This window comes from Aulonocara sp. 'chitande type north' Nkhata Bay, linkage group LG6 (assembly GCF_057382095.1).
Source record: "Aulonocara sp. 'chitande type north' Nkhata Bay isolate Kocher_YH1m ecotype deep benthic linkage group LG6, A_spYH_male_GT1.1, whole genome shotgun sequence".
NCBI classification, from domain to species: domain Eukaryota; kingdom Metazoa; phylum Chordata; class Actinopteri; order Cichliformes; family Cichlidae; genus Aulonocara; species Aulonocara sp. 'chitande type north' Nkhata Bay.
Genome location: NC_141349.1, coordinates 13692254 through 13715097, shown reverse-complemented (window position 1 = coordinate 13715097; position 22844 = coordinate 13692254). Strand labels below are relative to the sequence as shown.

General features: G+C 40.1%; 2 protein-coding genes across 2 annotated transcripts; both read right to left on the bottom strand.

Moving 5' to 3' along the window:
- Positions 1 to 1509: 1509 nt before the first annotated feature.
- On the bottom strand, positions 1510 to 10307 carry LOC147327440 (ADP-ribosylation factor-binding protein GGA1-like). The gene is made up of 16 exons (XM_086295076.1): positions 10075 to 10307; positions 8471 to 8555; positions 7939 to 8014; positions 7302 to 7400; positions 6692 to 6815; positions 6401 to 6501; positions 6247 to 6327; positions 6017 to 6154; positions 4255 to 4462; positions 3998 to 4177; positions 3845 to 3906; positions 3664 to 3770; positions 3422 to 3561; positions 3136 to 3305; positions 2263 to 2373; positions 1510 to 1921 (listed from the first exon to the last, which is right to left on the bottom strand). The coding sequence occupies exons 1-16, from the start codon at positions 10115 to 10117 to the stop codon at positions 1811 to 1813; spliced, it is 1836 nt and encodes a 611-aa protein (XP_086151202.1). The 5' UTR covers positions 10118 to 10307; the 3' UTR covers positions 1510 to 1810.
- A 137-nt stretch (positions 10308 to 10444) lies between these two features.
- Positions 10445 to 22568, bottom strand: ears2 (glutamyl-tRNA synthetase 2, mitochondrial). The gene is made up of 10 exons (XM_086295078.1): positions 22145 to 22568; positions 19426 to 19581; positions 18392 to 18581; positions 17840 to 17990; positions 17230 to 17551; positions 17038 to 17146; positions 16011 to 16164; positions 15602 to 15732; positions 15381 to 15516; positions 10445 to 12859 (listed from the first exon to the last, which is right to left on the bottom strand). The coding sequence occupies exons 1-10, from the start codon at positions 22326 to 22328 to the stop codon at positions 12761 to 12763; spliced, it is 1632 nt and encodes a 543-aa protein (XP_086151204.1). The 5' UTR covers positions 22329 to 22568; the 3' UTR covers positions 10445 to 12760.
- Between the last annotated feature and the right edge of the window lie 276 nt (positions 22569 to 22844).

Here is a 22844-nt window from a genome sequence, read left to right as displayed (position 1 = left end):
AAACAACTTCACACAGAGAAACAAAATGAAGCATGCTACTAAGAGTCAAACCCTACAAAAAGCTACAGCAAAGAGTAGTAACTGATTTATTTTAAAGTGTATTTAACACATTCATCAGTTATTTTGTCCTGCTTTCAGCCACAGAGTGGGGGGAAAGTGTTTACAGATGTAAACAATTTTTTTATCAGCTTTGCTACATGTCTTTGTTTTTTCTTGAATCTTTTAATTGATACACAAACAAGCAGATCCGAAATGCAGTAACACAATTATATAATTATACTCACACACTTTAAGTGTAAGGAAAGGAAATCTTAGTTGGAAGATAAATACATATTAAAAACATCTCAAGGTGCTTCGGGAGTTCTGATGTCAGAAAAGCAGAAGAGTTTTTCAAATGCAGACTTGAAACCAGCAACACGTCAGCTTACGCTGGATTGCACCTCAGTGGTTTAACAACAGCACGAGGCAGCGAAATAAGATGACAGCAGAGCATCTGACACGTGAATCGGGTCCAGTCGGGGATGTGCTGAACCCACCTGAACACCCTTACATCAAATGCTTAGATTTGAAATACAATATTCTGATGCACACAAAAGTGTAAAAGAACTGTAAAATCCTCTGAATGAATAATAGATTGTTTTATTTTTGCCACAGATTTTGTTGTACTTGAGTTTCTTAACGGCACAGCTAAAGCAACAATAACTACTAAAGCCTTGGACTGTTTGGGTTTTACAATAAACAGAGCAACAGCTCCTGCCTTTGCTGCTCATTATTTGTGTGTGTGCGTGCATCCCACTGGCCTGTTGACTGAACTGAGTATTTTAGAATTCAGTGACTGATTGAAAGTGGTTGCAGCAATTAAGTGCTAACCAGAGCATAAACACGGGTGCACAGGTCACCGCGTGGGAGACAAACTGTGTCCAAAGCAGTCACTCCAAAGTGAGCACAACACATCCACGTCATATCTCTTTGCAATAAGGGGCTCAAGTCAGCTGGTTGCCAACTGGTTGTATTCTTGTTATGTACCTAAATAAAAGCAAGGTAGCAGAGTTAATGTCATTCTGTAGTTAAATCGCAGCCCTGCAGCCATGCGTCAGTATTTGTGGAGGAACTTTCTGTTTCCTATTTGTGAGACTCTGACGTTCAGCACTTTCTGTGAATTTCTGACCGCAACATATTTGTGATTTCTCATAGCGAATCTCTGCATTATCACAAATGATCACAAACAGATTGTATGTACCCCCTCAAGTTGCAGACTGACGCCTCTTATTGCCGTTTTATCGCGTTTTGATGCATCAAGCTTGGAATACAGATCACAACAACTCACTGACGAGTAGTTAGACTAGATCTTCAAAAGGCAACAAGATCTCAAGGTCACAATACTTTTAGTTGCACTGCTGTGTCCAGCCACCGTTTACCATAGTGTGACTCCAGTGTCAGTGCTTGGTGTTTCTTTGGAATACCAACCAGGTATAAAGGAACTGGAAGTAACGGATTCCATGTGCAATGTAAGACTTTCAACTCTTTTTTTAAATAATGTAAGACATTTTTCTTTGCCTGAATCACAGTTGCTACTTTTTTTAATCACAGCAAATTGTTAAAAAACAACAACAAAAAAACCTACGCACACAAAGTAGGATTTTCAAAAATACAAACTTGCTTGGTGTTACTTCATGAAGTGTCCAAACCTGAAAGCATCTCCATCTTCTGGTTGAGTTTTTCTTCCTCCCTGGCTTCACTATCACTCTCTCTTCTTTCAATTGTTAATTTCACACCCAGCACAGAGTACAAATCCGAGTTTGTGAAGTTTTCAGTGGCCGGTCAAAGACATCCAGTCAGGAAAGTTGTCGATCTCTCCCGTTTCGCTCAGATGTTGGTCTCCGTGCATCAGTGTGAGCTTGTAGCGCAGGCGGACTTTACGCTGAGGGAAAAAATAAGGGACATCTTAAGAAATTGGCTGAATTTCTCCAAAGAAAGAAATAAAGAACAAATATTATCAGCATTATCTTTTGTGTTGTGTTGTAATATAAAACAAAGTATGGTGTTTATCTACAGCTTTACTCTCTTAACCATTCCTGCCATGTACAGGAAATGTGTAAAGCATCTTACTGAGGATCCGACAATTTATAGCAAGAGCAAAACAACCCTGCTCTGTGGAAATATACAACAAAAACAAGTATAAACAAACAAACTCACATGCAGAGACGCTGACAACTTTAATCAAGGTAGACAGGTAGTAACAGTTACATGCATATAACTCACCCTCTGAGGATTAGCTAACAGGAGGACCTGGGAGACAGCAGGTGGAGGCAGGACAGGGTTGTATGGAGGTAGGCGTGTCCCTGAGGCAGGCTGAAGTTTCACTAACATCGTCTGTGTGACAGTGATTAAAGTAAGAAAGAGCTGTGTGCCCAACTCAGATAGGAAGCAGGCAGACACTTGAAGTGGTTTCAAACAGAAAAACACTGACAGGGACTGCCCCACAAATTTGAACTGTCAACCCGACTTCAGCAGGGGGCGCCAGATACATTTTGTTGTGATTTGATAGTCTGAGCCTTACAATTAACTGCACAGAGCTTGGTGTAACAGCTGTCACAGGCCAATGACCTAGCTTCCTCTCCATCTAAACATATACAAAGTTGTAATATTTTTAGACCCACAATGAAGCTACAGTTTAATATTCCCTTTTACACAGACAAAGCCTTCGTGTCATCAAATAGACACACACAGAGGTGTTACCAATCCCACCTGTGTGTGAGGTGAAGGCCAAGTGCGTAACATAATTCATTCCATCAGTAACACCCGTGTCTACCTACTTCTTAAGAAAAAACATCTGCAAGTGAGAAAAATGTGTACTGGCATTTATACAGCACTTTCCTAGACTTATTGACCAGTCACTATTTAAAATTCAGAAATTCTAGCACTAATTTCAACATTTTATTTCATTTTTTAAGCAAAACTGTGAAAAAAGTACATCATTTGAACCAGCCTGCTTTCTTTGTTGTATCTTTTTTGTTTCAAGATTAAAGAGGTTTGAAGTCGACACGTCCTAAAGATATTTTCAAAAGTTTTCCTGATTCAAAAGTGCATCCGTCCACATTTTAAAAACATCACCCTGCAGTCTGAGTTTGTTACCTTTGGAACAGCAGCTTGAAACAGGAAGTCTCTCACATCGAGCGCAGATGTGTTCACTGCAGACATGACGACCACGGCGACACCTGGATGACCTGGCGGAGGGTCTCTAGCGAAATGAAGAGATACGTGGAAACCGGCCCGGTTGTATAACGTGATCGGCTCCAGCTGACCTAACATACACGTGAAAATAACAATTAAACAAAGTATCTGCTGATACTGAGGAACGACTTCCTCACAGCTGCAAAACTCGCAGCAAACACTGGACGATTCGCTTCAGACGACTTACTGGATTTGATGCTTTCCATTGGAACAAAGATGTTGTTCAGGAGGTGTGGGGGGCATGAGTCCTCTAGTTTCACTGGAGAACCTGAGCCTTCATTTGATGGTTTGTCCGACCATTTGAACTGCTGACTTTGAGGGTGAGACCTAACGGGACAAAAGACAGATTTTTAAAAACAAAAGGTTGTTTACTTGTTTACAACTCTGACTAAGTGCATGCAAAAGCTAGAAATTTCTTTGCTATCTTACCAAATGTCTGTCCCGTTAGTTGTCGCACTGCTGCCCCCACATCCACGGGCTCTCAGTAAAAGCCCCCCTCCTCCGTTCTGCTCAGCATTAAAAATGTCTCCATTTAACTAAAAGTAAAAGAACATGTTAAATCGCATATTCCAAATAAAATGCATGTTTAAATCTTCCATTCAAGCCTCACCTGCATCAGTTCCTCAGAATAGGACTTGGAATTCTCCTGAGTCCTTTGCTTTGAGACCAGATCTAATCACACAACAGGACGTCATTACATTATGAAGCGTATTTGTCAGTGTTGCAGACAATAACGGCGAAATAAGAACAAAAGCAGGCCCACCTAATTCGTTTAAGTCCTGGTCGTCTTCTGAGCTGAAAGCTTTTTCCAGATAAGAGGTGAAGACTGGTGACGAAGATTCGAATACAGGCAGGGAATCGGCTTTCCTGTGAGTCTGCGGAGAGTCCAGTGCTGACAGATCAATGAGGTGGTAGCTCTTAACCTCTCTGTGACTCGTAGGAGCTGGACCAACGAGAGAAAAGAGGTTCGCAAACAAGATTTTTCCACGAGGACTAAAAGGTGAACAAAATGAAGCCTACCCGTATTACTTGTCACTTCTTCACTTTTACTTCGTGCTCTTTCTCCGTTACACTCTGCTCCCACCACCCGGACTTTGTAAGCGTTCACTACGAGAGTCAAGTCATCGTTAGCTGCCAGGATCTGCGCCAGAGCAGCGTCGTCTTCCATCGTGTCGCTGGCTAGTCGAAAGAGGCTGGGCCTCAGCCGGTCGCAGCGCTCATACAGCGTCTGCAAAGGTTTAAAAATAAAAATAAAAATTTAATGTTTTCTTTTTTTTCTTTTTTTAAATGGATCATTTAAAAAAAGAAAGCTTGGTTTTGACCTTTGTACAAAAGGTCCTATTTTTTTGAGGTGTATTTCTCGTTCAAGTAAATCAACTGTCAGACACTGTGCCTCAAGTTTCCACCAGCAGAACATCGTTTCCCAGCATTGTGATAGTGGGAAAATTGGCTCTACCAGCTCAACATCACAGCTTGAGTGAAGTTTTTAAAACCGATCAGTTGTATCCAAGGAGATAAACTAAGGGTGTAAAAAAGCGACTTCATCACAGACACAGATTTTACTAAATAAAGATCACAAGACTTCAATCAGCAAACATCCTGTCCACAAGGACAGGAGCTACTAACAAATGTAACTGCTGAGGGTCATTAAAGCATGAGTTCAGCTTCCAGTGCTTCAGGTTACTCAAAACACTAATGACCAAAACAGGGATAGAAAGATCTGTAATGATAAATGAAGCTCAAAGACATATCGATGTATCCCAGCTCCATCGAGCTGATTAAAAAAGGTTAAATGTGTAAAATTGCAGAAACAGTGTATCCATGTGTCCAAAGGGTATGCAGTGTATCCTGTGCATGCATTCATCAGAAAACATAAAGCATTAACACTCGTGACAATACGGTTAAAAGGTCGAAACTTTTCAACCCATTTCACATTTCCTAACCCGTCCATTGAGTCTGGATTCCAGTCTTGGCTGGGCCGATTCTGGCACTCAGGCCTCATGTTTGACACCCCCGCCTTAGGGTAAGGCAGTGTGTTGCAGGGCTAACACAGAGAGGCAGACAATCTTTCGCACTCACGTTCATACCTACGGGCAGTTTAAAATCACCAATTAACAAAACATGATTAACTAATTTTCAACATATTTTCAGAAATTCCCAATTATAAGTTAGATTTTTGATTTAAAATAAATATTCAAGACTAAATTTATAAGTTTTTTTTTTCATTTTACAAATTATTTAGATTATTTTATAACAGAGCAAAGGTAAAATAACGCAATATCTAACGCATCAAAATAATTGATTTTATGTAGAAGAGTGTTATGGAATCATTACAAATAAATGTAGGATAAAGTCTGGTATTACTTATGCTAAAGAAAAAAACGCTCAGTGTGAAAGATCGAACCGATTGCCTCCGTTTTAACACTGGGTAGTGTTTGCTAATAATATTGTTTATGGAAGCATGTGTAACGTAAAACGCCTCAGTCCCAGCACAGAGCCCTGTGGAACTCCATGAATGACTTTGGCATGTGAGGAAGACTCAATGTTTATATGAACAAAATGGAATCTATTGGATAGATACGATTCAAACCACCACAGTGCATTTCATTTAATACCAAAAGTGAATTCTAGTCCTTGCAATCAAATGTTGTGCTCAAACACACCCAACGCTGCACAAAAAAAAAAAAAAAAAAAGAAAACAGTTCTGCAGTTGCAAAGCAAATAAAGACACAACAGTCACAGGACTTCCCAAGCGGAGTGTGTATTTCATGTAGTAACATACCTTCATGTCGTCGCTGGGCTGTAATGAAGTTCCAGTGATAGCGTGCTGTTCCAGCAGCTCTCTGAGCTGCTTAGTGTTGCTCTCCACGTCCTGCAGAGTAGACTCACGCTTTGACACTTTCTCAGCCTTCTCTTGCTCCTTAATGTAGCACATACACAGGGAAAAAAAGGTCAATATTAAATTGATATAAAAGCACGATCATCATCTTTGATCACCGCAGCACTCCTCACCTCTTTGATGGTGCTTTTAATGAGCCTGTTGGCAGTTTCCAGGTCTTCAGGACGGCCACTTTTCAATAATCTGGCCAACAGCTATAAGCACAGAAAAAAATGTAAGCAGGATGAAACCAGTCGCACACCTCAGTAGACAAACACACATGCTCACCTTCGCTTTCTCCTCCTGGTCAAAAACAGACTCTGTGGTTCTCTGTGGTGGAGGAGCCATTATAACCGTGTCCGGCAGTTTGGGATCTTTCTCCACAATACCTAGGATCAGAAAAAGAAACCCACTCAAAGAAAAAATCAAAACACGTCCTCTCATCGAGACTTGAACACAACAGAACAACTAAGAAATGATTAAACTGTTACGTATCACGTGCTCAGTGTTAAATGAAGGGATTCTCAGGTAGAGCTTCTGAGCACAGACTTCATGTTTTGTATCTGCATTGTTCCTCACCTTGTTTCTTGAGCATGCTGTAAGCTTCCTGAATCTTAGGTTCATCTTTAAGCCAGAGCGTCCAGCCGTAGAGGACCTCCGTCACCCTGTCTTTGACTTTCTGTGGAGTCCACGAGCCAAAATACTGCTCGGAAAGATGGATCACATGTCAGTGTTACTGCAGAAAAAGCTGCTCATTAGAAATTTCCAGAATATCCTGGTCCCACAGTCTAGAACGTGGACCTTTGGATGTTGGACTAATTTTAAATCTATACGCTGTCAGATTCTTAGATTAGATTGGAGCAGATTTACTAACGTGCTGCACAGTTGGGAACACGGAGACTTTTGTGACTCTATCCCTGCAGTAACTGTCTAAACATATTAATTGAAGTACATTTTTCATTCTTATAATATGAATCTCTATATGCCTTTTTTTTTATTGAACTTTCGACTGAGCCTTGTGATATATGGAGGCTATTTTTTTTCCACGTTCACAAAAGTTCACTGCAGTTCATTTGAACTCTTAAATAATTTACTTCGTGGAAGTCTGACTACCAAATGTAGAGGTTTTCAGACTGTTCTCACAGCTTTAAAAACTACCACTGACATTTTTGTGTCTGATAAGCAGTACCTTTGGTGTTAAGACTTTGATGAGCTCATTGAGAAAGCGAAACTTGGCAGCCTCGCTGTGGAACCGCTTGCCGCAGTTGTTCATACAAGCCTCGAGAATCTGGAAAACACCAAAAAAACAACAAGAAAAAAAACTCAATCCTAACCACTAGAAACTGAAGAACATTTACGCAGCACAGCACAGAGAGAAGAGATTTTCATCTTTGATATTTGTGGTTAACCACATTTAAAATGTCACATGTCCTGAGGCACATGGTCCTCGAGAAGCTTCTCCAAGTCGCATCTCATAGCGAAACACTGGCTACAAGCTGTGCGTGCCCTCACAGCAGCTTCAAACTTGGATTAAGTGCCTCATGTCGCTTCGTCCACGTGATAAATATTAGTCACGGATATTATTCACCCCACCCCCACACACAGAGTTACAACAAACACATTTGTTTTTCTGTGATGGCCTCTGTCGACAAAAATACTGTGACAAATGCCGAGTATGACCGTTGAGAAGGAGAAATAAATCAATACAGAATTATAGTACTTGTCCGTGTTAAAAAAAATCTGATTCAAATTCAGACGTCTGCAGATAAAAGCACCACAAAACAAGAGAGATAAATACATGCCGTGACATTAGTCTGGTTACTCACTGTGAGAGCCTGCAGAGCCACTTTCTCCTGTGGGGACTGGATTTTATGTGCGAGAAGACGAACGGCTACCTGCGGCCTGAAAGGCAGAAAAATCTCAAATCATCTGAGTGAACTGCGAGCAAACATGTCGTGCAAACAGCTGAAGACGTAGTGTTTGCACAGCTTCCACACAGCGCTCTGCCCGCCTCAGCAGAAATCCACTGAAATGCTTCAAATAAAACAGGACTCTGCCTTTACGTGAAAGTACCTTTACACTTTATGCTGCATCATATCGGGAAGAGTGAAGGGGAAAAGGTGTCACAGACTTCCCTCTTGATCTTGCGCGATGGTGTAACTGACAAACTGTGATGGCAACATGGATGTGAAGCAACTATTTCCCAAATGTCTGAGTTGTGTTGAAGTCATTTTTAGAACCAAGTGGCTTTGCTTACAAAACTTTAGTTTATACTAACTACAATAAAGAGGGAAAGTATACAAGTTTTACAGGTGCTTAAATTATAGGTAAGACTGAAGAAAGCAACACTCTGCTCACCCGTTAGTCTCCTGGTTGACAAGCTCGTAGAAACCCTGAATACAGTCCCATCTGTCCTCCTGATTATTTGGGTCCGTGGCCTGATCTGGACAAAAAAAATCAGACCACAGAAAGAGTGAAACACAGAAGAAGAAGAAAAAATGATTTTCTGTGGAAGTGAAAATTAAAGATCTGCACAAAAAGGGGAAACAAAGCCTATGTTGCACCAAGTGTGCTTCTAATGTGTGGAGGCTAGCTAGCACACATATTTGTGCACTATCCCCACCATATAAGATGAAACTGTGTTTTATTTTCCTTTAAGTACTCTATTTAATAATTTTCTAGATCCAATTTTTTTTTGATGAAATACATAACCAGGGGTAGGGGAGGTTTTTTTTTTTTTCATTTACAGAAAAGCCTGAAACCACATTCAAAAAAATCACTTCTTTATATTTTGCTGTCATGGAACTAGACTTCGTATTATTTTTAAAGTGGTGTTGAGCAATAGTTCTCCAGGCCTTCTGAAGGTCTTTCAAAGTTTGGACATTGGCTACTTCTTTACTGATTTTCAGTCCAGTTCCTATACCTGACCTTTGCGTATGTGGGAAGCCACTTAACACTAACCTATGAATCATTCATGCACAAAAGGCACCATTCTTACAAATTCCATTCATAGATTCAGCTAAAGCCAATCACTTAGGACCACTTTTAAAAAGTTACAAGCAAGAAGGGCTACTTGGAAGCAAAATATAAAGAAATGAGGGTTAGCTCAAGGTTTTTGCACAGTACAGTGAATACAAGAAATATACAGAGGAGCTTATCCAATAAGGCGACGAGGCTTTAACGCACATTTTAATTGAGATTCTGGATGTCTACAAGCCTGAAAGTCGACTGGTTTTAAAATGTTCTGTGTTTTTATTGAAACACCTGTAGTGACTCTGATATATGTCCTCCACACAATGATACTAAGACTAAACCTAACATTGAGCCAATTAAAAACTAAACTAAACAAAAAGTCAAAAAGAAATAAAGATAAAACCCATCATAAAAATAAAAACTATACAGTACAATATGACCATGCTATGAACTGACTGCTTCAGCACTACCTCTCTCCTGTCTGGGTGTCTACTTGTGTTATTTATTTTAAGTAATGCTCTGAATACAGTATGAGATGCATTATGGGCTGAATTATTGCAGTAAAACCTATAAAAACCTGCTCTGTACTTCATCACAGGTCTAAAGTCAATACCAGCTACTTATTTGGTCACACGCCTGCTTTTATTACATAAAAAACCTGTGACAGCACGCGCACTTCTGCAGGTGACACGCGAACACCGCTTCTCTCTCTCGCTCTCTTTGAGGCACACGCACGAGCGAACAACTTCCTGTTCCAGCTGAGAGTTTCTAGAGAATACCAAAACGTAGTTTAAGTTAAATAAATAAAACAGGGCGTTGTTTCGCGCATAAAAAGTGTGTGCGGTGATGGAGTCAAACTGAAGTCACGAGCCGACCGTTGACGGGACGTTAGCACGGACCGTCTCGCCAATGAGAAGTACGCTAGCTCTGCAGACTCGCAGCTGAACGCCAACAACAACACAAACTTTTTCTGTTCCTTGTTCACTTACTGAGCCATGACTCGAAAGTTTCCTGGCTGTCACCGCTCGCCATCGCCGTCCGTCTCCTGCCGGTCCAGAGCCGCTTAGCTGCTGACTGTTTCTCTCTGGCGGAGAAGCGGAGGTGTCAAACTGCCGTCTGTGTACGCTGACATGTGACACTCACGCCCCTGACACACCAACCACGTTACACCCCCTCACTGCCTGCATCAGCACGCGCTCACACACATATCTGCTTATCTTCAACTCTGTCGTGTTTGTCAGTGCAGCGGCGGAAAGAAGGGACTCAAAAACACACTTCAGGCACATGCACACTTCTTCACATTTCACACGGAAAGCTTTTACTTCGTTAGATCACCCAAACTTCTTTCCACTTACAGAAGAATTCATTAGGAATCGATATTTTTATATTGTTTATATTGTTTGGAGTACTTTTAGTACTTTCATAGCGCATTTCTTATGATGCTTAATTCATAATGTATTAAGTTCAAACGTCCTTCACCTCTTCTTGTAAAAATATTTATTCTAAATATAATCTGACTCAAATTAAAAAAAAACAAAAAAACAAAAACGTGCTTTGATAATTCAACTAAGAGTCCATTATCTGCGATGCAGTTCTCAGAATTGTCTCCAACAGTCTGCCCAGTTAGGATCCATAAACCATTGTGGATGCATTTCACCGGCTTTGATGCAAATGTAAGTGTCACCAAGAGCACTGGAGAAGCAACAAAAACATAACCACCAAAAAGGAAATGGTTTTGGAGGTGATGGCCACAGATCATCACTCTCTCAGCTCAGCTGACAGTAACTGCAAGCACAGGTACTACTAAAGGACTCAAGGCCCTCATGATAGCCTCATGGAGTCTGCTGTTCATGTTCTTAAAATAATTGTATCTCACTATTTAACCCTCCCTGTACCAAAAAAGTCAAAGACTAATTGATCATTAGCAAATGTGAGGACCTCTGTAAAAGTATTCAGGGGTGTATCTACACTGAGAAAGATCATTCACAAAAAGGAACGTTTAAGAGAGTCTTTTGTTTCAGACTCTATAAACATGCTAAATGAGGCCCAATGTTAAAGTTCATGACAGTACAGACTGTTCAGATCTAAATTTGCATCTGGCAAAACCCACGAAAGACTTCTGGAACAATGTCCTTTGAACAGATTAGAGCAGAGTGGAGATGTGCGGCTATAATGCACAGCATTATGCTTTGAGATATCCAAACACGTTAGACCGTCAAGCACAGTGGTGGAGGTGTGATGATTTGGGCTTGTTTTGCAGTCACTGAGTCGACCATAAACTCCTCTGCATACCAAAGTATTCTAGAGCCAAATATGCTGCACAACAGCTAAAGCTTGACCCAAACAGGGTCAAGCAACAGGACAATGATCACAAACACAGCAACAACTCTACATCTGAAAAAGAAAAGACTCAAACTGTCGCAATGGCCCAGAGTCCAAACCTCAGCCGTATTGAAATGTTGTGGTGGGAACAATGCATAACATAAAAAATGCCCCAAAAACCTCAATGCACTGAAGCAATGTGATTAAAAAAACAACAACAAAAAAACAAAAGTAAATCCTTCACAACAAATGAAAAATTAATAGTCATAAAATGAACAATGACTTCAAATTATTGCTGCTAAATGCGGTTCTACAAGAACTACCCAATGATGGTATGTGCTCAGTTTTTCACATGCTGCTTCTGCATTTTCCCTTTGTTTAATAATAACAGTGTAATTTTTAAATTTTTTGTCATGTCAGGTAATATTCACCTATATTTTTATTATTTTAAAACCTGGTTACAACCAGATTTTTTTTATAAAGCTCAGTAGTGAAAGAGGGTGCATGATAACAAAAGGTCACTCTGCAACAAGATTTCACGGCACTTCACACATCAGTCAACCCTGTGATGTCACAGGATTATAGAAGCAGAAGCATTATTTCACTGCCTGTTATTCTATATAACAGCATTATAAATGTCAGTTATCACACTGGTGTGGTGGAGTAAATAAATACTCAATAATATGAAAATGAAGGGAAGTAGAAGTACTTCAGAATGTGATTTCAAAATGTTTACCCTAGAATTTCTGTAAGCCATCTTTCATAAACAAAAACATTTTGAAAAGTAGTTAAATTAAATGGTTTAATTACACAAGTCTTACATCATTTATAAAACAGAAAAGCATATAATAAAAGAATATATTATGTCACATTCAAAACAAAAAGCTGTTAACTGACAGGAGAACAACTGAGCAGAAACTCTGTATTAAATTTAAATATATTTATCTATCGGTCTCTGGGGTATTTATTTATTGACGTTTTCATCTTCATCTTTTACATCTGCCCTTGAAGTTGTAACACTTGTGACTGTACATCTGTGGACCAGTTCATTAAAATTTCTTCAGTAAAGTACCTTGATATTTGCATGGAAATATCAAGGTACTTCCCATCCATGTGTGAGCACAGCAACAGGTGTAAGGTCTCACATTACTGCATAACACAGTCTGAGTGCATAAAATTCTCAGCACCTTTTTCTAATATTTCGAGTATTAATCGGCATTCAGTTTATTTTAAAGGTGGCAGAATCAGCATGTGTGAGATCAACTGTCAACATTCAGGCCAACCAGTCCAGCAGCAGCTGTTTTCTTCAGGCGCGGTGACTGTAGGGTGACGTGGTGGCGGGTAGTTTAGTCGTTAATCTGTTTCGTTTGAAAGCAGCAGAAGTTTCTGGAATCGATGGATGATCTCTGCAGAGCCCAGAGACACCATCATCTCAGCAACACTGGGACCTTGCTGCAGGTCAGAGGGGAAGAGAGGATCAGGGGTCAGAAAAGTTGACACAATCAACCCAGCCAGCATCCTGTGTGAAACACAATCAAGAAACAGCTTCCTCTTTCTTCATGCCTGCCCTCACCAAGTAAGCAGGGCCAACGTGGCGACTAAGTAGACGACTGTTTGTCATTACCGCCACCTTTCAAAAACGGTATTGTGGAGTTCAGTTGAGTCATTTCACATAAGTAAATGAACATATGGCACATGCTATGAGTATTTTTCTGATTTCAGCAGCTAGACATGATTGAATCTGCTGATCTGCAGTTTGACAAACACAATTTTAGAAATGAGACTACAGAAACGAAAGTGATCTTTAAAAAATGACCGATGGACATTTTAAGTTCCTCGTATTATGCTACTTATCTGTCACTACTCTAAAGCACACAGTGTTCTTAAGGACGAGCAAACGTGACCTCTAAAGTAAAGATCAAAACGACAAACACTGATCTTTGCTTGATTAATTTAACCACAGACCTCACAACCTCATTAACATGCAGGGGTGTGTGTGTGTGTGTGTGTGTGTGTGTGTGTGTGTGTGTGTGTGTGTGTGTGTGTGTGTGTGTGTGTGTGTGTGTGTGTCTACTTCTGACAAATATGGGCATCTATATGCAACCTTTCAGATAGGAAGAATCAGGCCGGCAGCTACAATAAGACACGTGCAGAATAAAAGCTCTTTTAAGAACATATAATTGTTATATTTATTATGAAATTATTAAGCTTTTTTAAAATATGTTCGTTATTTTTTTAACTGCTATAACAAATCTTGTATCTACAACTCTTCATTAAAGACTGCAGTCTGTATCTGACGCTGGAAAAAAAACAGTATTACATCATTGCAGGAACTTCTTTTAACAAAGTCTTGTGATCAGTATGGGAACTGGATGACTTTGCAAGAAAAGGTCAAAACATCAATTAAATGTAGTTGGGGTCAGAGCTGAACTGTCACCACTGAATTAGTGACCACCTCTGCTTGTGGACTTCTATTTTAACTACTACAAATACTTATTGACTTTTTAGAACCCATTGGGAGACAAGTTTGAGAAAAGACGAGCACTATAGTAATTCAGAACTAGCTTTACTTCACAGATTTTGCACATTTCCGTGTGTTCTTTTTCAGACAAGCTGCAGCGCACATTACTCCCACACCTGACTTGTGGTTTCCAGTTCTGACAGAGTTCAACTCAAATGGCAACAAGTGATATTTGATAAAACTTCTGCAGGTCATTTAGAAGGTGATACGACTTTATTTATACACTGCTTAAAAAATTAAAAGTAACATTTTCAAAACACATAATGACTATAGACTGGGTAACGTTTTAGGAATGAAAGATGGCACATTGTTTGTTGGAAATGATCACCTTACAGATCATTGAATTCAAATACACACAAGAAATCAAAGTGTAAAAAATAATGCAGCAGGCTACTCCATTCTGCTTAAATTGCATTGTAGCAACTCAGAATGACACTCAGTCGTTTGTTTGGCCCCCACGTGCTTGTATGCGTGGCTGACAATGTTGGCGGACGCTCCTAAAGACTGAAGTTGATATCCTTATGGCGATCTCCTCCCAGATCTGGACATTGTTCATTTGAGCTCCTGGACAGTCTGGTAGCTTAGACTGGAGCCAAACATAATGTCCCAGAGGTGCTCTGACCAGCGTAGGGTCTGAGTGGGTCCAAGGATTTCATCCCAATACTTAACAGAAGGGGTGCTGTTGCTTAGCCTATAGAGGTGTGTGTGTCCCTCTATGGATATGCCTCGCCAGACCATTACTGGCCCACCACCAAACCAGTCATGCTGAACGATGTTACAGCATTATTTTCTCCACGGCATCCCCAGACCCTTTCACGTCTGTCCAATGCTCAGGTTGAACCTGCTCTCATCTATTAAAAGCACAAGGTGCCAGTGGTGAACCCACCAGTTCTAGTACTCTATGGTAAATGCCAAACATGCTTTACAGTGCTCAGCAGTGAGAACAGGGCTCACTAAAAGATGTTGGGCCCTCAGCCACCCTCAAGAAGTCAGTTTGTGATTGTTTGGTTCGAGACATTCACACCAGTGGCCTGCTGGAGGTCATTTTATAGCTCAGATATTAGAAGATATGATATTAGAAGTGACACTGACCCTAGCCAAATGCAAAACTAGTCAAAAAGAAGTCAGAAAAGATGAGGAGGGAAAAATGTCAGTGTCCTCCACCTGTAAAACCATTCCCGTTTTGAAGCTTGTCTCATTGTTGCCTCTCTAGTGCACCTGTTGTTAGCTTCATTAACACCAAAGCAGCTGAAACTGATTAACAACCCCCACTGCTGCTTGAGAAGAAGAACTGACTTGATCTTGTACTCTGATTAAAAAGTGTTCCTTTATATTTTAAGCAGTGTATATATTTGTTTTTGCTTTGCAACCACATATGCAGATAGTGTATAAGATGAAAACAGAGTTCGCACTATCTGTAATGAAAACACTCTACAGGACGAGGCTGAGTACCTGCTGACCGCTGAGAACCAGACGTAACAGCTTCATCACCTCCCTGTACTTGGTGGCTTTAGCCTGCTTAGCCACAGCTTTCAAGTCTTTACCGAGTCGATCCACCGAAAGCTCCTCGCTTCGCTCTTCTATCAGCCTAAAAGCACAAATTCAATTGTTTAAAATCACATTGAGAGACTGAAACTGTAAGATGAAAGATGAATGAAACAGGCTGTACACACTTCAGCACTAATGAAGCAATGTGCTGGGCCTCTCCTGTGAGTGATGCCACCTCCTGGCTGGAAAAGGAAGGACGCACCCACAAGTAAGAGTAAGTGGGGCTTACAAGCTCCTTCAGGAAGGATATGTGACCCTGTTAAAGAGAGAAGAGGATTGTTTCCATAATAGTGCACACTGTTTGGACATCACACTAGAAGCCACACCAGTGTAGGACAGTATTTAACTACAGATCAACAACTGACAACAGCTGGTTTCATATCCTCAACATACCAGAAATCAAATGATAGGAATGCACACAAACGCACTACAGTCACTATAAGGTCTATATAATTTAAATCTTCACTAAAAAGGCCAAGAACCTTTTAATTAGCAGAGGAAAACAGAGTTAAACCAGAGTAAAGTCATGGTTACCTTACGGAGACGCAGAACCCGCCTGATGTAATCCTCGCACAGCACATCCTTATCCTGGATCTGTTCTGCGAAGGCCTGATAGATTTCCTCCCGCAGATCTTGTATCAGCAAATCACACTGCTGCTCATCTTCAATTCGCTGCTGCAGGTGAAGTCTGTCATAATCACAGAGAGTTTCATTTACCTCGTAAAACGAATATGTATTTATATATTCCTTTTCATCTCTTCTTTTTAATAAGACTTCCTCATGTTCCACATAAAAATAGACACTTTGGATTACTCTTAACAACAAGGTGACATTTTGGGGAATGATTACTTAAACTTAATGTTTTGCTGTTCTTGAGTTAAGCAAAGATCCATTGAGCTTCACTGTGATGCGCTCGATTCAGACATTTCAAACTCTAGACACTTAAACTAAAGCAATCAGCAGGAATGAATTCCAGTAGAAAGAAATCTACACTGCGTTAAAATTGCAGTTGGAAACATTTATCATCACCAGAGGAAGTCTGAATTAGTCTGTTCTGTATCTTGAATTGCTCATTAAAGGCAAATGTTTTTTGTTGGGACATTTGTTGGCAATAACATGAAAAGAAAAAAAAAGCACTGGGTTTTAGACGACTCCTTTCAGTCTGTGTCTCATGGCCTCACACTGGCCAAACTAACAGTACTGAAGCCTCAAAGCCGGTCTTCATGAACACGCTCATGTTCACTGCAGTAAAAATATAAAAACAGCTGTATAAGAACCAGTCCAGGATGCGGCATCTTTAATTATCAAAGATCAAGATCAAGATGAAAAATCTGCACTGATGCACTCTCAGAGTACTGAGTACATAGTTCTGTGGCTCATTCAGTCATTATCATGTGAAAGTTAGAGTGACTCACGTCTGCATGATAGAACACGATCACTTCAACAGACTGAAGAATGAACAGACATAATGCATCTTTCCTCTTTTGCTTTAAAAATGAAATAAGGCCTAAATAAACAGAACCTAGGCAATAAAACCAGGACGTATAAAGTTCTGACTCACCTGTTGAACTCTGGCAGCTTCTCGAGGTCTAACAAAGCAGAGTGAGTCGTGATCTTTGAAGGGTTAAACTCAGAAATCAGTTCATCTATCCTCCTCCCCATTCGATTAGCTATATGGAAACACAAGACGTTGGACTTTGATATAATGTTCACTGTTTATAGTCACAGTTTTGCAGAGTCTCCCATCACTCACTGTTGAATCCAGATCCACAGTTGGTTGTTGTATCCAACAGAGCCTCTGGCAGGACTCCGTCTCTCTTGAATGTTTCGATGAATATGTCCCCCTGCCTCTTTGACAGTTTACTGCCGTCTTTGTTCATCAGCAGCGGCAGATGTCCGAACGTGGGCGGCTGCCATCCAAGAGCCCGGTACATGAGGAGATGTTTGGAGGTGGAGATCAGCCACTCTGAACCCCGCAGGACATGGCTGACCTTCATGTAATGATCATCTACAATGTTGGCGAGGTGATAGGTGGGGAAACCGTCTGCTTTTATCACCACGGGATCCCCCTCCACCTAAAAGTGACAGAGGATGTGTTTAAAAACGAGAGGAGCCAGAAGAAATCTGACAGATAGACTGAAAACTAAAGGCAGGTTTTTGCATTCAAGTACCACTGTTAACAGCTCATTATATGGACTACGCTTGTTTTAAAAGCACAGTTACAATCTGAACCTCAAGAAATTTTAAATTTATTTCAATCAAGCAAGAATATTTATAGTCAAACATTAAAAAAAAACAACAAAAACATTAGCTTTATTAGACATGGTTACACGTTTAGCATGAAGCCCAGTGAAAAGCCCAACCTGTGCAACCTCATGCCGATTCCATCCAAAGATCAGATCCTGAAAAGGCTCAACGCCCTCTTCCAGACGAAACCTGATCACATATGAGGCTCCCTGAGCCAGCTTCTCCTGGACCTGGTCGGCCCGCAGGTGACGACACCTGTTGTCATACCTGGAGAGATGCAAACGCTGTCAGAACCTTGACAAACAAAAGCACTCAGAGAGCGCAACTCTCTATTATATTAAGATATAGTCATGCAGTGTTTGATTGTGTGAAACTTTATGGTGTCATTGTGTCGTCGTAGCGCGTCTTATTGAAAAAATTAAAGGTTTGCTGTCAGTTTTCTCCAGACCCTTTCATATCATATATTTCTTGAATTTTTTCAGGGCCAACTTTGACCTTGGCACTAACGATGAAGGTCAAGGTGCAATCCTTAGCCAACATGTTACTCAGGTCCCCCATGGCCTAGTATATTGCTGTGAAGTGTATCGTCTGAAGTTTGAAGATGATACATTAAAAAAAAAAAAAAGTGGGTAATATAAAGTTTTTTACTGATTTGTGTTCTGAATTACCTTGGAGTCTGCCCCGACCTTAATGCCTCTTTTTTGAGCAGCTCCAGTCTCTGAGAGCTGCAGAAACAATAGTAAGCGTGATCACTGGCAACAAGCTGCCGGGCTGTCTGATTGTAGAGGTCGAGTCTCTGAGACTGCAGGTATGGATCTGTCGGGCCACCTCGACGTGGACTTTCATCTGGAGGTATACCTGTGTGAAAAATTCAGCTTAGATGGTGGCAACAACTTAGCCAAACGCTTTTAAAGTCAATCCCCGGTATTTGTGGGGGTTAGGGACCACACCTGCCCTCAAAACCTTGAGACCCCCTCTAAAAACGCTTAGAACTGCCTATTTTAATTTTCCCGGGATCTTTGTGTTTGTAATTTCTGTATCATGCAATAAATCAGCAAATAATTTGGAATAAAATCCATGAACTGCGAATAGACGGGGATCGACTCTATTAGGATTTAATGCAGTGATTGCATTGATCCATTTACCCAGTGTTATTCAGCAGATCAACCCTGAGGAAAGACACAATTTTCAACACAGTTTTAAACAGAATGAAGTTAGCAGTTCTGTAAGAACTGTTTAATGCGCTTCAGTTTTTCAACAATATTCAAAATTCAGCCAGTAGTTTCTGTGTAAGCATCAGATCAACTGATCCCTCCTTCTGTGTTAGCCATTACCTCATATTAATAAAACACTCAAGAAAGCACAGTGTGCAAAAAGCAGATCTAAAGACAACTTTTAACAAACTTTGAAAAACAAAGAAATGGAGAACTACGGCCCATATTTGTGTCAGACTTTGTTTTTTTCAAGAGACATCTTAGAGATATCTCGTATTATATAAATGTTCGATATATGTACAGACTGAAAAATAAAAGGAAATGTTTACTTATTTCTTATGTTGTTATCTTAGGTTCATTTTCTATTTACTGATGTAAGTAGATTCTTCACTTGGGAGCCACATTAGATGAAAAAAATGAAGTGGTCATGATTGTGTACAAAGAGCTACGTATTACAGAGTCAATCCTTCTGGACTAGTGTCTCTTACCAGCCCACTCTAACATGTCCTCTATGGACTCTGCTGCTCCTGGTACCAGTCTGCTCTGATCAGTGTCCTCCAGCCGCAGGATGAATACACCTCCATACTTCTTTGCAAATATGTAATTGTAGAGAGCAGTTCGAAGTCCGCCGAGGTGTAGGAAGCCTGCAGAACAAAGCATTAAATGGTTACAGCATCCGATTGCAGTTTTGAAGGTTGTGTGTGAGAGAGAGAGCCAGCACACACACAGCACCAGAACACTAAAAATGAACCAGAAAATGCATCACTAATGTTACATGTGGAACTACTCTCTTTCACAAGAAAAACCCTAATCGTTATCAATCTTGTGACTTCCATCAGATAAAACTTGCAGCTGCACTCACACTTTGTGCTGAACAAAACTATCTGACATAAGCTGAAGCAAAAAACACGCAAAGGCTTACGCTGCACCATATCCACGCTTCTTTGCACGAATGCCAGCAAACACCATGTAACATTTATTATTGCCTATTATTGCTTTGTCTAGGTTTGCAGTGCAAACACTTCCCACACACACACACACACACACACACACACGAGTCATTTTTGCCAGAGTCACTGTCAACCCACATTTTTTTAACACATGGAAATAAATAAAAAATACTGAAGTCAGTTTAAGTGGAAAATTACATTCATATATGCATATTTTTGTCCTCCACAGTACCAAGCACCGTATACAAATGGAAAAATACTCAGACTGCATATCATATAAATAAATTCTAATGAATACTCCTTTATTTATGTCAGTAATCACTGATATATCCCATGTGTAGCATTTAGTAAATAGAAAATTGTGTTTTTATTGAAAAGAATAGCTGCAGCATGTTTTAAATAACCTGACATTAAAAATGCAAAAGCTACTGAATATCTGGCAGTTATAACCAGGACTATTGTTGATTAAGATTTAACTCTAAAATGATGTGTATATATATATATATATATATATATATATATATATATATACACAAATCTAGATCAACACCAAAACTAAAAACAGCAGACTGCTCTACCTCTTTCAGTCACTGCCCATTGACATACATGAAAAACAATTCAGATTATGGGACAAAATCCTTTCCAAGTTTATATGGAACGGTCACAGACTGAGAATCAAATTCGAAACACTACAGATAAGAAAGGATAAGGAGGGTTTGGCACTCCCAAACCTTTAAGCATACTTTCATGCTGCACAAATCAGGTATATAATTTGTTGGTGTGACAATGATTATGAAGCCAAATGGAAGAATTTAGAAAAATCAGTACAGGGAAGAGAAATGCAAAGCCTTATGGGAGACAGAAGAAGCAATGAGTGTAATTAAACAGCTGAATTAAGTCACTCAGTTTACGTTAAAAATGTGGTTTAATCTGGTACGAAAATACAAACTGGAAAAAGAGCTCAGACTGCTTCGATGGACAGCTTATGATAAGGGTTCTATTGGTTGTATGAACCAAAGATTTAAACAGTGGATTCCTAATGGATTAACAGCAATATGTACACTAATTAAGGATGGGAATTTTATGAACTTCCAGGAGATTAAACAAAATATGATCTAAGCAATCAAGATCATGATAGATATTTGCCGATTAGGGACTTTTTTTAATAAAGAAGTAAAACGTAGTGTAAATCTGGATAAAAATTCAATAATCAAAACCATAACTGAAGCCCACAATGCAAAAAAAATTAGAATAATCTCTACAATTTACGAGCATATAATGGAGGCAAGAGGGTGTACAACAATGTATGTAAAACTGTGGCACAGAGAGTTGGGAGTGAACATATCTGATGAGGAATAGTCACAAATTTGGAAAACAGCAGGCAACAACATCATCATCACGTGTCTGGAGATTGCATTGCTGGAAAAATGTAATTCGATTTTTTATAACACCCAAAATTAGGAACAAACACACTTCCTTCACACTTTAGTGTGTTCTGGTTCTGTCCCAAGATCACAAAATTTTGGGAAGATGTTCAGTTAGCTATAGGTAAAATTCTGGGTTGTGCTGTATCTAAGTCTTGTACATTATTATATCTTGGTGTCATTACGGGAAATGTGTTGAAAGAAGATAGAAACGTACTGAAAATTATGCTTGCAGTCGGTAAAAAGGCAATCACAAGGAAATGGAACAAGATAGACCCACCATCGCAGGATGAATGGATCAATATTATAGACGAAATACAAATTATGGAACAGCTGACTTACAAAATAAGGACTCAGGAAGATCAATACCATTGAAAAGGGGGAGAAATGGACTGATTACATAAACTCGACAGGACAAAGACCATCACATTGATAATGAGAAACGATCAAATTGTAGAAACATGGTGACCCAACACGTTCTTTTTTCACCTTTTTTTAAATTATTATTATTATTAATAATAATAATAATAATAATAATAATAATAATAATAATAATAATATTTTATTATTTTTTATTTTTATGTTCCGTTTTGTTGTTACACTCCATCTCCCTGTATAATGTTTAAAGAAAACAATAAAAAGAAAGTATCAAAAAAACAGCCATGAGACCACAATCAGACCACAAGTTAGACGAACAAAACTGAAGCATAAAAATATCCATCTAAAAGGATTTTGGGGGCTGTTGACAGTTTTTTTTCTCCATAATTCTTTCAACTAAATTTACCGTAACACATGTTTACAGCCAGGTCGTGCAGGATACCGAAGGACCTTACCTGTGGGACTGGGGGCAAACCTGACCCTCACCTCCCCCTGCACCGTTGAGCAGCACCTGTCGCCTGCTGCACGCAGCTGGAGCTCCGTCCGTCTGTTTCCGTCCGACGTGAGGCAGCGAAACCCCCTGCGGACCTCCAAACTGTGCAGAAAAGACCGCGTACAGGTTTTAAACCACCGCGACATGATGACAGGTCACGAGGACACGAGCAGCATCCTCCAGGGTTTTTCACGCTCTCCCTCGCGCGCTGACCCGGCCGCGGTTAGGCACAGTTAGCCACGAGTGTTGCTAAAACCGCAGTAAGCACAAAAACAGCAACACAGTAACAACAGTAGCAAAAAGACAAAGTTTGTCCTCACATGTGCAAATGCTAAACCGTGTTTATTACGTAGGTTACGTTCTTCTTCGTCGAAACTAAACCGGAAACGAATCCTTCAGACGTAAACCTGCTTACCGCCGCCTGTCGGAGGAGCGCTCGCTTCTTCCTTTAGGTTTCCTGGTGGCAGTACTGCCCTCTACAGCTGACTCTGTGTATAATTCAGTATCGTTTCATTTGGATGCCACACGAAATAAGAGCCGGTAGCTTTTATACTTGAGATAATATTTATTTTATCTCGTGCATCCAGGTTGTTTGGTTGTCTTATTCTACTGATGTCCGACTCATTTTACATGGTAGGGGAGACCGGGGATAGTTGTAACAT